Consider the following 13940-nt stretch of genomic DNA (forward strand, 5'->3'; position numbering starts at 1 on the left):
ATTTTGTTTAGTTGTTTAATGGGTTTTTTTTTCCAACAAAACAAAACATTCCTGATATGAGATCAATTTTAGTAATACATAGAATATAAAATTAACTCACCCTCCCAGGGCCTTGAAGCTAGAAAGGGTAGTTGTGTCAAAAGCATTTCCACTTGATAGCTGAGCCTTTAATAGAGAACAAATAAATAACTGTAAACATTATGGAGTCCTACACAATGAATGTGCAGTTTTATGAGACATTCTATGTTTTTTTTCTTTTTGCACTTATATGAAATACATTATGAAAAAGTATGTTTGTGGAAGTTTATTTTCAGCAATAAATGTCCTGTTTACAAATGCATCATATACTGAACATATGACAAATTAGAGAAATTATATCATGTGTTTGTAAAGGTGGGTTCCATGCGATACAAGTAGGATGTGAAATGAACATTTGTACTACGAAAACCACATAAAAAATGCAACAAAATTCAAATGATACTTTATGAAAGATGAAACACAGCAATTTAGAACCTGTTGATCCACAGAACTGTTATCTGAAAAAGAGCCAAGGAGAGGAGGATATAATATGTTAGATGTGCGGTATTCTGCAGCAATATAATTTGCTTGTCCATTCATATTATAGAATATAAACAGAATGAAGAAATACTCCAGTTAACGCAGTCATGAACCCAAATGCTATTAATTACTTAAATGGAAACTAAGTTAATGTAAACTTAAACCAATGGAAAACAGCTCCAAAAATGATAAAGTTGGTGAAAAAATAAACTAAAACGCTGCAAATTCCTGCACAGTAAATAGCTGCTACCGGTATGTTGTCACAATTTTAAGCACAAAACCTTAATTATTTAAATGTGATTTAAGCATTCAGTCCCAATCATTGCACTGTCTAATTGTGAAAGAAGCAAAAGCTAATGATTTCTCCACTTAAAAAAAAACACCTTGTAACATGCCATTTAATCTAGGTGGAGTTCCAAATTTGACTGCCTTTGGAGATTATTACCTTTTACCATAACATTAAAAACAAGTCGCTTCATAAATATATTCATGATATTTGTCACCTTGACCCACAACTCTGATTTGAACTTAATGTTTGCTTAATTTTATTTTGAACTGCAAGCTGTTCCTGAAACTGTTCATTAATTAAAACTGTTTTGATGCTGTCCTTTTACATAATTCCAGTTGATCCCCCAGATGGTGATAGGCTGAAGAATTCAGCTGCCGTGTGTGTTCATCAATAACACCTGGAGGTTGCTGCTGTGCACTGGCGCCGGTGCTCACAATTATGTATCGCGGAGGTCTGCTAACTGTCGAAAGTGCAGCGCGTATTATAATGCAGCCTGCAGCACCCACAGTGCTGACAACCTGCAGCACCTGGCTCTTATATATTTCTAGTGTGGTGTGCGTTGCGCACCAGGAATGCCGAGGTAATAAGCTCACCATGCATTACGACGCGAGGTTAGCTCAGTTAAATCCAGGCTTGCACAGCATCCAAAGAGCGGCTGACCTGCCGCCATTTACTTGGGGCTGCACTATTGGAGCCTGATCTTTTTTTTCTGATGCAATTAGCATATCTCACTCGTAACACAATTTAGATCACTGTCATATACAATTATTAATTATAAAACAAAGCATTGCTTGATGGATTCTACAAAGTTATTGCATATTCTACAAAGAAGCACTTCATAAGAGAATTGGATAATTAAGTACTTTTCTTTATTGCTTATGGATAGGATTCCACAAGCTTTAAAGAAGTTGAATATTCTGGAGTTCTACTTGATTATTTTTGGCAATAAAGGACTACCTCTGTAGAAATTTTCCTCAGCAGATTGCATTGAATTAGAATCCACAATAGGCTATATCGTACAGGAAGGAGTGAGACTGTTGGGTTTTTCTCGTTCCATGATTTATGTTCTTATAAAATCAAGCTGTTAAGCACCAATAATGCTCATCAGATAAACTTAAACATTGACAAGAAGAGACCATCACAGACTACAAAACTTGTGTTATAATTGGAATTTAGGAACTTGAAGCACAAGCACTCTGAGACTTTCTCCTACAATGTATTGATGTATTGGTACCACTATGTTCAACAAGCCTGATGGACAACACTGAATCATAATGCACACTGGGGCCCAATAGCCACCCCTTTCAGCACAGGAATTCCCTACCCGGCATCATCGTGGGAGAACCATCAGCACAATGAGTGCAGCAGTTCATGGAGAAAGCCCACCGCCACCTTCTGAGGGCAACTAGGAATGGGCAATAAAGGTGCAGCTTTGGGATACCCACATCCCGAGAACAAATATTTAAAATAATTTTGCATCCCTATGAAGCCAAAACCGATCTACAATGACAGAAAATGCACAGCATCACTGTTCTATTAAACAGAGGCTAATTCATGATTTATTTCACTATATGTTGTAAACGAATATCAGAATATGCATGCATTATATGAACATTAACTTCAGCTATTTCAGTAGATGGCTGACTACACCAAAGATTTCAGGGCAAAAAATTCCAGTGCCAAAAAATATCCACAACTTTGTCCAGAAGTCAGAATGCAAACCTCAATAAAAACATGCTTTGGAAAGAACTATGGTGATGGCATAACAAGATGAAGCACACACTTGCAGCTTTGTAACACCTGATATCTTACTTCAATGTTTCTTTTTAATTGACAAATGTTCCAATGCTCACATAAATCTAAAATTACTTTTGGAAATCTCTTTTTTTTTTACAATAAAGGTACAACACATTTTGGGAGTTAGCTTCCAGGTTACAAATCTGATGGTACTTTTGTGGATATTTTTGAAGGAAAAGATCTGGTTCAAATTCTTCTTTGATTCATTCACAACAATGACAGAAATGCTGCCACTGAGAGGAATAATACTTGTACAAAAGTCTGTTGTAATTATTTAATATTACTGCCTTAACTTCCAGAAGCAAATCATCACTCTATGTTGCACAGGTTTAATAATTCAGCAAATAATGGCACAAAAGAGTGACAAATCCCCAGGACCAGATGGTTCCCATCCCATGTGTTTTAAAGGAAGTAGGTGAGAACATTACAATTGCCCTAACTATAATCTTCCAAAGTTCTCTCGATTCAGGAACCATTCCTTTAGATTGGAAAATTACGCATGTCACTCCGCTATTTAAGAAAGGTGAGAGAGGGAAACCAGTGAATTATAGACCAGGTAACCTAACATCTGTTGTCGGGAAATTACTAGAGTCTATAATTAAGCATAGGGTGACTGAACACGTTACATTTTCAGCTGATCAGAGAGAGCCAGCATGGATTTGTGAAGGGTAAGTCATGACGAACCTGATTGAATTTTTTGAAGAGATGACTAAAGTAGTGGACAGGGGAATGTCTATGGAATGTTATTTACATGGACTTCCAGGAGGTATTCGATAAAGTCCTTCATAAGAGACTGTTAGCTAAAATTGAAGGTCTTGGAATTGAGAGAAAATTATTCAGCTGGTTGACTGAGTGCCAAGAGACAGAGAGTAGGGATAAAGGGCAGTCAATGTTCCCTTAAGCGCTCTGCAGCTCCGGTGCAGCCGGCTCACCAGCTTTTAAATAGGAAAAACTGCGCATGCAAGGTGTTTTGAATGGGCCACACAGCCCCTTAAAAGGGCCGCGCACCCAATAAAAAATGAAAGGGAACATTGTGGGCAGGTACTCACATTGGCAGGATGTGACGAGTGGTGTCCCTCAGGGATCTGTATTTAAAAATGACTTAGATAACGGGATAGAGAGCCATATCCAAGTTTGCCGATGACACAAAGATAGGCGGCATTATAAGCAGTGTAGATAGATGCATAAAATTACAATGCAATATTAATAGATTAAGTAAATGGGCAAAACTATGGCAAATAGATTTCAATGTAGACAAATGTGAGATCATTCACTTTGAACCAAAAAAGGATAGATCAGAGTACTTTCTAAATGGTGAAAAGCTAGAAACAGTGGAGGTCCATAGGCCTAGAAATTCATTGTAGCCACTTTTGGGGCGGTAAAGTCGGGCGGCCGCTAAAGTTTGCGCCCGCCGCCAAATCGAGGCCACTTCTCCGATATTCATTAGCTTCGCCCTAAGAGTTTGCTCGAGCGCTAAAACTGGCGCTGGACGCCTCTCTTTAGGCGCTAAGCCGGAGGTGCTGAGCGAGAGCGCCGAGGCCGGGCGCAGCGCACGTGCGGCCATCTCGTGATTGACAGCAGACACCCTGGCGCCGGCCAGCTCTTAAGGGGGAAGGGTCGACTTGGTCTGCTGCCACGCCCTGGATAGTGGAGCCCTCCAGCTAGGCCTGAACACTGCTGCTGGACCCAAATAGTGCCTGAAGCCATGCAGAAGGCCCGTGAACGAGCGCAGCGCTTCTCAGAGCATGACCTGAGTGTGCTGGTTGGTGGTGTGGAGAAGAGGCGCCATATTTTGTACCCGGGCAATGGCAGGAAGGCGCCGGTCCGCGCCTACCGGAGAGCCTGGAGGCATGTCGCCAGCAAGGTGTCAGCCAACAGCGAGGTCCCCAGGACCGGTGTCCAATGCCGCAAAAAGTTTAATGACCTCACGCGGATTGTCAGGGTGAGTACCCTTTCCAGTGACCTCCTCATCCTTGCATGTGCACCTCACATTATGGGCAAAGGGACCTGAAAGCCCTAATGGCCAGCCCTCATCCAGCAGCTATGGGACAGGCACGAACATCAATTGCACATTCTGCACTTAACACACTGGCCAAGCTATTCCACCATGGGAGGCAGTGCACACAAGATCAGGGCGACACACTGGCCAGGCTATTCCACCATGGGAGGCAGTGCACACAAGATCAGGGCTACACACTGTACTTAGAGGCCGTCCTTTCTCTTGCAGGCCAAGCTGGCCAATAATAGGAAGAGCCGGACTGTGACCGGGGGAGGCCGACCCCAGATCCAGCCGCTCACCGAGCTGCAACATCGCGTGGAGCGCATCATGGGTGGCCGGGTGATTGGCCCCGTTGCATGTGGAGATGCCGACCCTGTTCTGGGCACCAATGGTAAGGACATCAACGTTTGGACCTCTCTCGTCCCACTTGCGCATCAGATCTACATCCTTTGCCACTGTCCGACCAATGCGCTGAATGCCACCACTCATGCATCCCTCGCTGACGCCCTCTCCTCACTCTAAAGCTACTCTTGTGCCTTCCTGCTTTCAGATGGTGAGGAGGAGGTCCCTGAAGTTGCCAGTGACAGCCCCTCAGAAGAGGAGGAGGAGGAGGAGCAAGAGGGAGGCGGCCCATCAGGGGAACCCTCAGCCGCGGCAACCCATGCGAATGTAGGGGACACGTCTTCCCTGGAGGGGAGCGTGGCGGAAGTGTCGGAGGGGAGGGGAGCTCATGGGACCTGCGGCCTGCAGAAACGCGGGAGGGGGGTGGAAGCTCAGCGGCCTTCTCCCCAGAGGGGGGAAGGGTCGGAGGGGAGTCCAATTGCTGGGCCCAGCGGCGTCCAGCAACGCAGGAAGGGTCGGCCAGCTCGGCGGCCTTCTCCCCAGAGGGAGAGTCCGGCCTCCAGTCCGGAGTTGGTCTTCGCCGAGGAGATGGAACGCCTCGAGGACTTGTCCGCGGACTCGGAGCGCCGGCACACGGAGCTCATGGGGGTAGTGGCACGGTTGCCTGAGACCATCGAGTCCCTCTCTCGGAGTGTCACCGACGTCGGGGCCTCACAGGCCATCAGTTTGGCGGAATTCGGGGCAGAGCAGGCAGCGAGTCGGGCGGCATTCGGGGCAGCTCAGGCAGCGAGTGGGCAGCTGATCAGTGGTGCCGTGCAGTCACTGGGTGCTCTGATGAGGTCACTGAACAGGTCAACACGGGCATTCACTGCTGCCACACTCGCTGTGTTAGCCAGGCATCGCCAGGGCACCCGGCGCGCTGCAGCAGCACAGCGGTCTGTCCCTCAGCAGATTGGTGCGCATGCTGCAGTGCTGGCCTGGGCGAGTGCCAGTGTCTCAGGCGACCAGCGAGCGCCTGCCATCCGCCAGCTTGCCCCCATTCCTCCAGCCGCCACTGCCACTCCCCCAGTGGAGCTGCCAGGAGCTGCTGCAGCGACTGATGCTGGCCAGCCACAGCTGCAGCATTCAACAGCCGCCCGCTCGACGGCCAGACCTCGACTAGGCCGACCCCCAAGGGCATCTGCCATCACGACATGTGCCCCTCTGGAGCCTGCCCCCAGCCTTGCAGCAGCCAATGGCCTTACTTTGAGGAGGAGCAGCAGGGCGGGCAGGGGCCACACAAAGATGGCCAAGGCATCGCCCTAGCGGGCCAAAAAGTCGAATGTGTGGCCAGTTGTGTTTGTTTTTTGAGGCCGAGAATTGGATGTTTGTTTTTTGAAGGCCGAGGATGTGATGTTTGTTTTTTACGAAGGCCGAGGATGACGGCCATTTTAGTTGCACTGTTTTGTTAATCCTCTCCAGGTTGTGGGAGCGAGTAATGTGTTTGAGTGTTTTTTGGGCGTTTCGTCTGTTTTTGGTTTTCATGTGGGAAGGGCCCCGAGTTTGTACAATAAAGCATTTTATTTATTAACATTGTCCATGTTTGATCTTTGAAGTGTTTGTTGCCTTAACCGGCTGAGGGCTTGCGGAGCGGCTGCAATCATGTTCTTTCATTGGCACGAGCCATTCCCTGACAGGGGGCCTAGAAGTGACGTTCAATAAGCCGCCGACGGGCGGCCCTTGGACCTTCTGCCTCCCTCCTGGGCTGGTACTCCTCGTCCTCCTCCTCCTCATGCTCCTCCTGCTCCTCCTCCTGAGGTGGGGGTCCAACGTGAGGTGGCAGTGCCTGAGTCCTGCGGATAGCCAGGTTGTGCAGCATGCAGCAAACGACGACGAATTGGGAGACTCACTCCTGCGAATACTGGAGGGCTCCCCCGGAGCGATCGAGACAGCGGAACCGTTGCTTGAGGACGCCGATTGTTTGTTCTATGATGTTCCTAGTCGCTTGATGGCTCTCGTTGTATGCCTCTTCAGCAGGGGTCGTGGGCGTGCGGAGCGGGGTCATGAGCCAGGTACACAAAGGATAGCCTTTGTCCCCGATAAGCCATCCTCTTGGGTGAGGCTGTGCCTGGAACATGTCAGCCACAGTTGTCTGTCGCAGGATAAAGGCATCGTGACTGCTGCCTGGAAAGCAGGCATTGAGAGCTAGGATGCGCTGCCTGTGGTCACACACCAGCTGTACATTGAGGGAATGGTAGCCCTTCCGGTTGCGGTAATCCTCGGCATGCTCCAGAGGTGCCCACAAAGCCACATGCGTGCAGTCAATGGCGCCCTGCACCATGGGGAAGCCCGCTATTCTTGCAAATCCCACTGCACGCTGCTGCTGCTTGTCCAGGGTCATGGGGAAGGCGATGAATTGATGTCTCCTTCTGAAAAGGGCTTCGGTCACCTGGCGGATGCAGCAATGCACGGCGAACTGGGAGATGTTAGCGATGTCCCCAGCAGCGGATTGGAAGGAGCCGGTGGCATAGAAGTTGAGAGCCACCGTCACCTTCACTGCCACCGACAGAGACGTCCTGCGCATCAGCTGTGGCTGCAGATCTCTCTGAAGCAGCTGGCAGATGTCTGCAACCACCTCCCTTCTGAATCGCAGCCTCCTTACACACATCGCGGCAGACATGGTCAGATAGGAGGTCTGCTGGCGGTATACCCTGGGTGGGTAAGGCCTCAGTTGGCGACGCCTGTTGCCCCCTCTGCGTCTAGCCAGGGCTGCCACTCTCTCACGGCGTCTGTAAGCCCTTCTGGCATAAGGCTGAAAGTCAGCGTTGGCACCCAATGCAGCCCCCATTATATGCTGGCAAACACTGAGCTCTCAATGAAGGCAAAGATAATTGCTAAGCTCTGGCCTGAGCCAAAAATACCTGTCCTAGTGTTGGTCCAAACCAGTAAGCTCTCCTCCTTGGTCTCTCTCCAAAAAACCGTTGCACAAGAGTGAATGCTGCAAAATGGCTGGCCTTTATAGTGCAGGGTAAGTGCCCTTTAATTAGCGCTCCCCGCGGCCCGCCTCGGCTGTGTACCGTTCCACTTCACAGTCGTTAGGGCCGCCCGGCGCAGAATGGCCCGGCGCGAGTGAAGTTCCGGTTCGGGGCGCACAAAGGGCGTTGCACTAGTAAATGACGTCATGATCTGCGCGCGCAGCAGGGCGCGTGCTAAGACTTTGCGCCGGCGCTAAATGTGTACTGAAGTTGGGGCGAGGCGCAGATCACGCTGCGCCCAGGCGCTAAGCGCCTAGCGCTCAAGATCTACTCCTCCTAAGGCGCTAACGGCTGGCGTGCCCAACTGAATTTCTAGGCCATAGAGTCTTGAGGGTCCATGTACGTACGTGAAATATCATTGACATGTCCAGAAAATAATCAAAAAGACTAATGGAATGCTGGCCTTTATATCTAGAGGACTAGAATACAAGGGGGTAGAAGTTATGCTGCAGCTATACAAAACCCTGGTTAGACCACACCTGGAGTACTGTGAGCAGTTCTGGGAACTTAGGAAGGATATATAGGCCTTGGAGAGAGTGCTGCGTAGGTTTACCAGATTGATACCCAGACTCCAGGGGTTAAATTACGAGGAGAGATTACACAAACTAGGGCTGTATTCCCTGGAATTTAGATGGTTAAGGGGCGATTTGATTGAAGTTTTCAAGATATTAAGGGGAACAGATGGGTAGATAGAGAGAAACTATTTCCGCTGGTTGGGGAAATCTAGGACTAGGGGACATAGGGCTAAAAATTCGGTGGTGCCGCGTTTGGGGCGCCAAGCTCGCCTGGGCGCTGGAATTTGCGCTCCGGGCGGAGCCGCTTGCGCCTTCCCGATATTCAGTTGGAGCGCCCCAAGAGGGACTCGGGGCGCTGCTCGAGGCTCCCCACGTCCCGCTTGGGGCGCTCAAACTGAATATCGCAGCACTACGTGCCGCAGCGCCACACACTGCGGCACGGTGCACTGCGGTACTGCAGGCCCTCCTCCCCTTCTTAAGGGGGAGGGGCCTGCACCAGCGCGATGACCGATCGCGAGTGCCGGCAAAAGAGCCCGGCACCGAGGAGAAGTGCCGGGCTCTTGGGACACAGCCGGCACTGCCCGGGTGGGGGGGCGGAATCAGGAGGCCGGGGATGGAGGTGCTGGCAGGCGGCCACCGAAAAAATGACCGCCCCGCACCTCCACCTTAATTTGCGCCACTACCGCCACAGGTAGGCCCCGTGAACCGGGCGCGGTTTGCGATCGGCGTTACAGAGGCGGGTGCGACCAAATATCATGATCAGGGCGGTAGCGGGGCGCTGCGCCCACCGATGACGTCATCGGTGGTGGCGCAGCGCAACAGGCTACCGCCACCATTAGCGCCCCGCTAAATATCGCGGAAGGCACGGCCAGTGGCGCTAAAGCCACTGAGTGCCCTCTTTAGGCGCTAACTGGTGGCGCAGCCCACCGAATTTCTAGGCCATAGTCTAAAAATTAGAGCCAGGCCTTTCAGGAGTGAAGTTAAGAAACACTGCTACACACAAAGGGTGGTAGAAGTTTGGAACTCTCTTCCACAAACAGCAATTGATGCCAGGTCAATTGTTAATTTTAAATCTGAGACTGATAGATTTTTGTTAACCCATGGTGTTAAGGGATGTGGCCTAGAAATTCAGTCGCGTTTGCGCCCACTTATGGGCTATAGAGTGGTTTGCGCCGGAAGTTTTTTCGCGCCCGAAATTCAGTTGGTCCGTAACATCGATGTTAGCCGGTAGCGCTGCGCCGGCACCGATGACGTCATCGGTGTGCGCAGCGCCCCGGTTCCAATGCAATTCCGGTCCGACCGCCAAATTCAGTTGCGGCCGCCTCTCCCGTGGCGGCCGCAAACAGCGTTTGCAAAACGGTGCCTTGCAGCTCCGAGAGGCCGGCGCATAAAGGTGGAGGGGCGGCCGGACGCTTTCCCGGCGGCCGCCTGGCCGCACCTCCCTCCCTGGACTCCTGCACCACCCCCCCGCGGCATTGGTGTGTCACTCCCGCGAGCCCGGCACTTCTCCGTGGTGCCGGACTCATTTGCCGGGGGAATCCAGCGGCGATCTCACGGCTGCAGGCAGCTCCTCCTTAAGAGAAGGAGGAGGCCTGCAGTACCCCAGCCTGCCGCACCGCATCGGGTGCCGCAGCGGCAGCTGAACGCCTGAAACTGACATTCTTCGCCCCAAACGAGGCGGCCAAACCCTCCAATAGCGCCCGCCTCCGTGTTGGGGCGGCGCAACTGAATTTCAGGCGGGCGCTACGGGAATCCGGCCGAGCGCTAAATTTCAGGCGCTAAAGACCTGGCGGGGCTATACCTAATTTCTAGGCCATGGTCCAAAGGCGGGTATATGGAGTTAGATCGCAGATCAGCCATGATCTCAGTGAATGGCGGAACAGGCTCGAGGCGCTCGATGGCCTCCTCCTGTTCCTATGATAGTGATGGATTGAGGGGAGCTGCTAAAGTGGTCATTTGGGCCATCCTTTGTTCTGCGCAAGCTGGAATCTCCACATCTGCTGCAGTGTAGCATTTTATTAGTTAATAAAGGGCATTTTTCCCCCAATGAGACATCTAAATAACGTCCCAGTGGTAGCCTAAAGTTATGGATGTTACAGCAACTTAAAAATTGACCTTGTGCTTTCACAAATTGGCAAATTTAACGTTGCAGAAAACTGCCAAAACTGGTGGTAAATTGGCCAAAACTTTACCAAAATCCAATATTCCCACAGAGAAAACAAAGGAAGGAATATTTGAAGCTTCTCCTCCTGGTTTTTTGAACATCTCTTTCTTTTATAGTCAGATAAGTTCATATATAGCAGGTTTCCATTATAATTGTCTTCTAAATCTTTTCTGCATTTCTTCCATGATTTCTTTGTAGACTGGTAATATCCATATCAGCATAAAACATTCTCAATGTAGACCTGATAAACCTTAATGGAAATAAAAGTCTATCTCCCTTTTACTGAGTAACATTTTATAGTTAGGTTAGTGCTACAGTTGAGTGTTGAGAACAATTTTCCTTTTGACCTATGGAAAAGGCTCCAATTTATTTCCCTCCATTGTAAAGTGTCAGATCTGAATGTGCCTATTTGAAGCAGTTAGTTATGAGAGAAAGGGGGAGAGGCTCAAAAGGTCAGAGAAATTCTTAAATGGGTTTCTTAAACTGAGAGAATTAGTGAGAAGTACGGAAGATTTATTATTGCAATTTGGCTGATTCCTCTGTTAAGTGTTCTAAATGGGAACTTAAGTACCACAATGTACTGGAATTTAAAGGAGTTGGATGCTTGTCGAGGGACAGCTGTTACATTTATAATTAGAGGTGTCGCAAATAAACCCATTTGGAAACTTGTAGCTCTGGTGATGACTTACATTTCTTCCGTTGATTTTGTTCAAAGCACATTGTATATTTTAAGAAGGAAAATGGATACGAACATAAGAAATAGGAGCAGGAGTAGGCCATTCGGCCCTTCGAGCCTGCTCCGCCATTCAATGAGATCATAGTTGATCTTTTGCCGCAACGCCATTCAGCAGCCCTATTGCCATATCCCTTGATGTCTTTACTGGTCAGGAATCTATTGAATTTCTGTTTTGAATATACCCAATGACTGAGCCTCCACAGCCCTCTGGGGTAGAGAATTCCAAAGATTCACCACCTTCTGTGTGAAGAAATTTCTTCTCATCTCAGTCCTGAATGGCCTACCCTTTATCCTGAGGCTGTGGCCCCTGGTTCTAGACTCCCCAGCCAAGGGAAACATTCTCCCAGCATCCACCCTGCTTCAATGAAATCCCCTCTCATTCTTCTGAGTTTACTCGATCTCTTCTCATACGCCTGTCCCGCCATCCCAGGAATCAATCTCGTGAACCTTCGTTGCACTCCCTCTATGGCAAGTATATCCTTCCTTAGGTAAGGAGACCAAAACTGTACACAGTACTCCAGGTGTGGTCTCACCAAGGCCCTATATAATTGGAGTAAGACTTCTTTACTCCTGTACTCAAATCCTCTTGTAATGAAGGCCAGCATACCATTTGACTTCCTAATGGCTTGCTGCACCTGCACATTCACTTTCAGTGACTCATGTACAAGGACACCCAGATCCCTTTGAGCATCTGCATTCCCCAATCTTTCACCATTTAGGAAATACTCTGCCTTTCTGTTTTTTCTACCAAAGTGGATAACTTCACATTTATCCACATTATAATCCATCTGCCATGTTCTCGCCCACTCACGGAGCCTGTCGAGATCCCCTTGAAGCCTCTTCACATCCTCTTCACAACTACACTGCCACCTAGCTTTATGTCATCAGTAAATTTGGAAATATTACATTTAGTCCCCTCATCCAAATCATTGATATAGATTGTGAATAGCTGGGGCCCAAGCACCGATCCTTGCTGTACCCCACTAGTCACCGCCTGTCATCCTGAAAAAGACCCGTTTATCCCTACTCTTTGTTTTCTGTCTGTTAACCAATTCTCAATCCACGCTAGTATATTACCCCCAATTCCATGTGCCCTAATTTTGTTCACCAACCTCTTGTGTGGGACCTTATCGAAGGCCTTCTGAAAATCCAAATACACTACATCTACCAGTTCCCCTTTGTCTACTCCACTAGTTACATCCTCAAAGAACTCCAATAGGTTTGTCAAACAGGATTTCCCTTTCATAAATCCATGTTGACTCTGCCCAATCTTACTATTAGTTTCTAAGTGCCCAGTTATTGCATCCTTTATAATAGATTCCAGCATTTTCCCAACTACTGATGTGAGGCTAACAGGTCTGTAGTTCCCCGTTTTCTCTCTCCCTCCTTTCTTAAATAGCGGAGTTACATTTGCTATCCTCCAATCTGCAGGAACCATTCCAGAATCTATAGCATTTTGGAAGATGACAACCAATGCGTCCACTATTCCAATGGCCACCTCTTTCAAAACCCTAGGATGTACGTCATCTGGTCCTTGAGATTTATCAACTTTTAGTCCCATTAATTTTGCTAGTACTGTTTCTTTTCACTAATAATGGCCCAGAAATTCAGGTCGGGGGCTTCCCGTGGGTGCAAGCCCCCGACCTGCACTTACCTTACGCGCCGGCAGTTGAGCTCTAGGGCCCCGTGGAATTCCACTCCGGGGCCTGGCCCAGCTGCCGGCGCGCTGTGCTTGCGTGTCCCAGGAGCGTAATTAGTGCGATGCGTCCCCTGGGATCACGTGAGCCATGGGCAGCCAATCGGAGGAGGGAAAAGCCCATTCATAAGATTGACAGGAAGACCTGTGAAAACTTATGAATACTACGGGCCCCAAAATAGTGTAAACCTTCAAATAAATTTTTAAAAAACATCACACTTTTTACATAAACTATAAATTACATTAAATAACTATTTTAAACAATAATTCAAATTTTTGAAAAAAATAATTTTATAAAAAAACGGGGCTAAAAATAAACTTACCTTGCTTTAAAGTATTAAAAAATAATAAAACTGTGGAAAAAATGTTTTAATTTTAATTAATTGACCACTTACCTTGTAAAAAGCAGGCCTTACGCCTGCTTTTTAAATGTGTAAATCCTGCAGGCTTAACCTCGTGTGAAAACCTGTAAAAAAAAACTAAGTTTAAAGCGCACGCGCAGCCTCCCCTGCGCGCGCGCGCGTTCGACCTCTGAACCCCTTCGTTCAGAGGATCGGAAGTGCCGGTTTCCCGCGCATGCACAGTGCATGCAGGAAACCGGCATTTCCATTCGGCCTACGGGTGAGTACCCCGTGCGTACTCACCCGTGGAGACCCGAATTTCTGGGCCAATAATTTCTTTAAGTTCCTCATTCTCGCCACACCCTTGGTTTTCTCATATTTCTGGGAGGTTTTTTGTGTCTTCCTCCCTGAAGACAGAAACAAAGTGTTTATTTAATTTCTCTGGCATTTCCTCATTCCCCATTATAAATTCTCCCATCTCTGACTGTA

The 13940-nt window shown here is 48.3% G+C and overlaps 1 protein-coding gene across 10 annotated transcripts in view; it reads right to left on the reverse strand.

Moving 5' to 3' along the window:
* unc13c (unc-13 homolog C (C. elegans)) overlaps positions 1–13940 on the reverse strand; it is a 794870-nt gene that overhangs the window by 419754 nt on the left and 361176 nt on the right. For 5 of the 10 annotated variants that reach the window (XM_085968792.1, XM_085968791.1, XM_085968790.1 and 2 more), the window contains 2 exons: positions 514–536; positions 101–165 (listed from right to left, as the gene is read on the reverse strand). In XM_085968792.1, the coding sequence (XP_085824918.1) occupies positions 101–165; positions 514–536 (88 nt within the window). The remainder of the gene's footprint in view (positions 1–100; positions 166–513; positions 537–13940) is intronic. The other 5 variants (XM_085968794.1, XM_085968796.1, XM_085968795.1 and 2 more) reach the window with 1 other exon arrangement.

The sequence above is a fragment of the Somniosus microcephalus genome, chromosome 27 (genome assembly GCF_052327205.1).
Source record: "Somniosus microcephalus isolate GS21.2 chromosome 27, FLI_Smic_1.0, whole genome shotgun sequence".
NCBI classification, from domain to species: domain Eukaryota; kingdom Metazoa; phylum Chordata; class Chondrichthyes; order Squaliformes; family Somniosidae; genus Somniosus; species Somniosus microcephalus.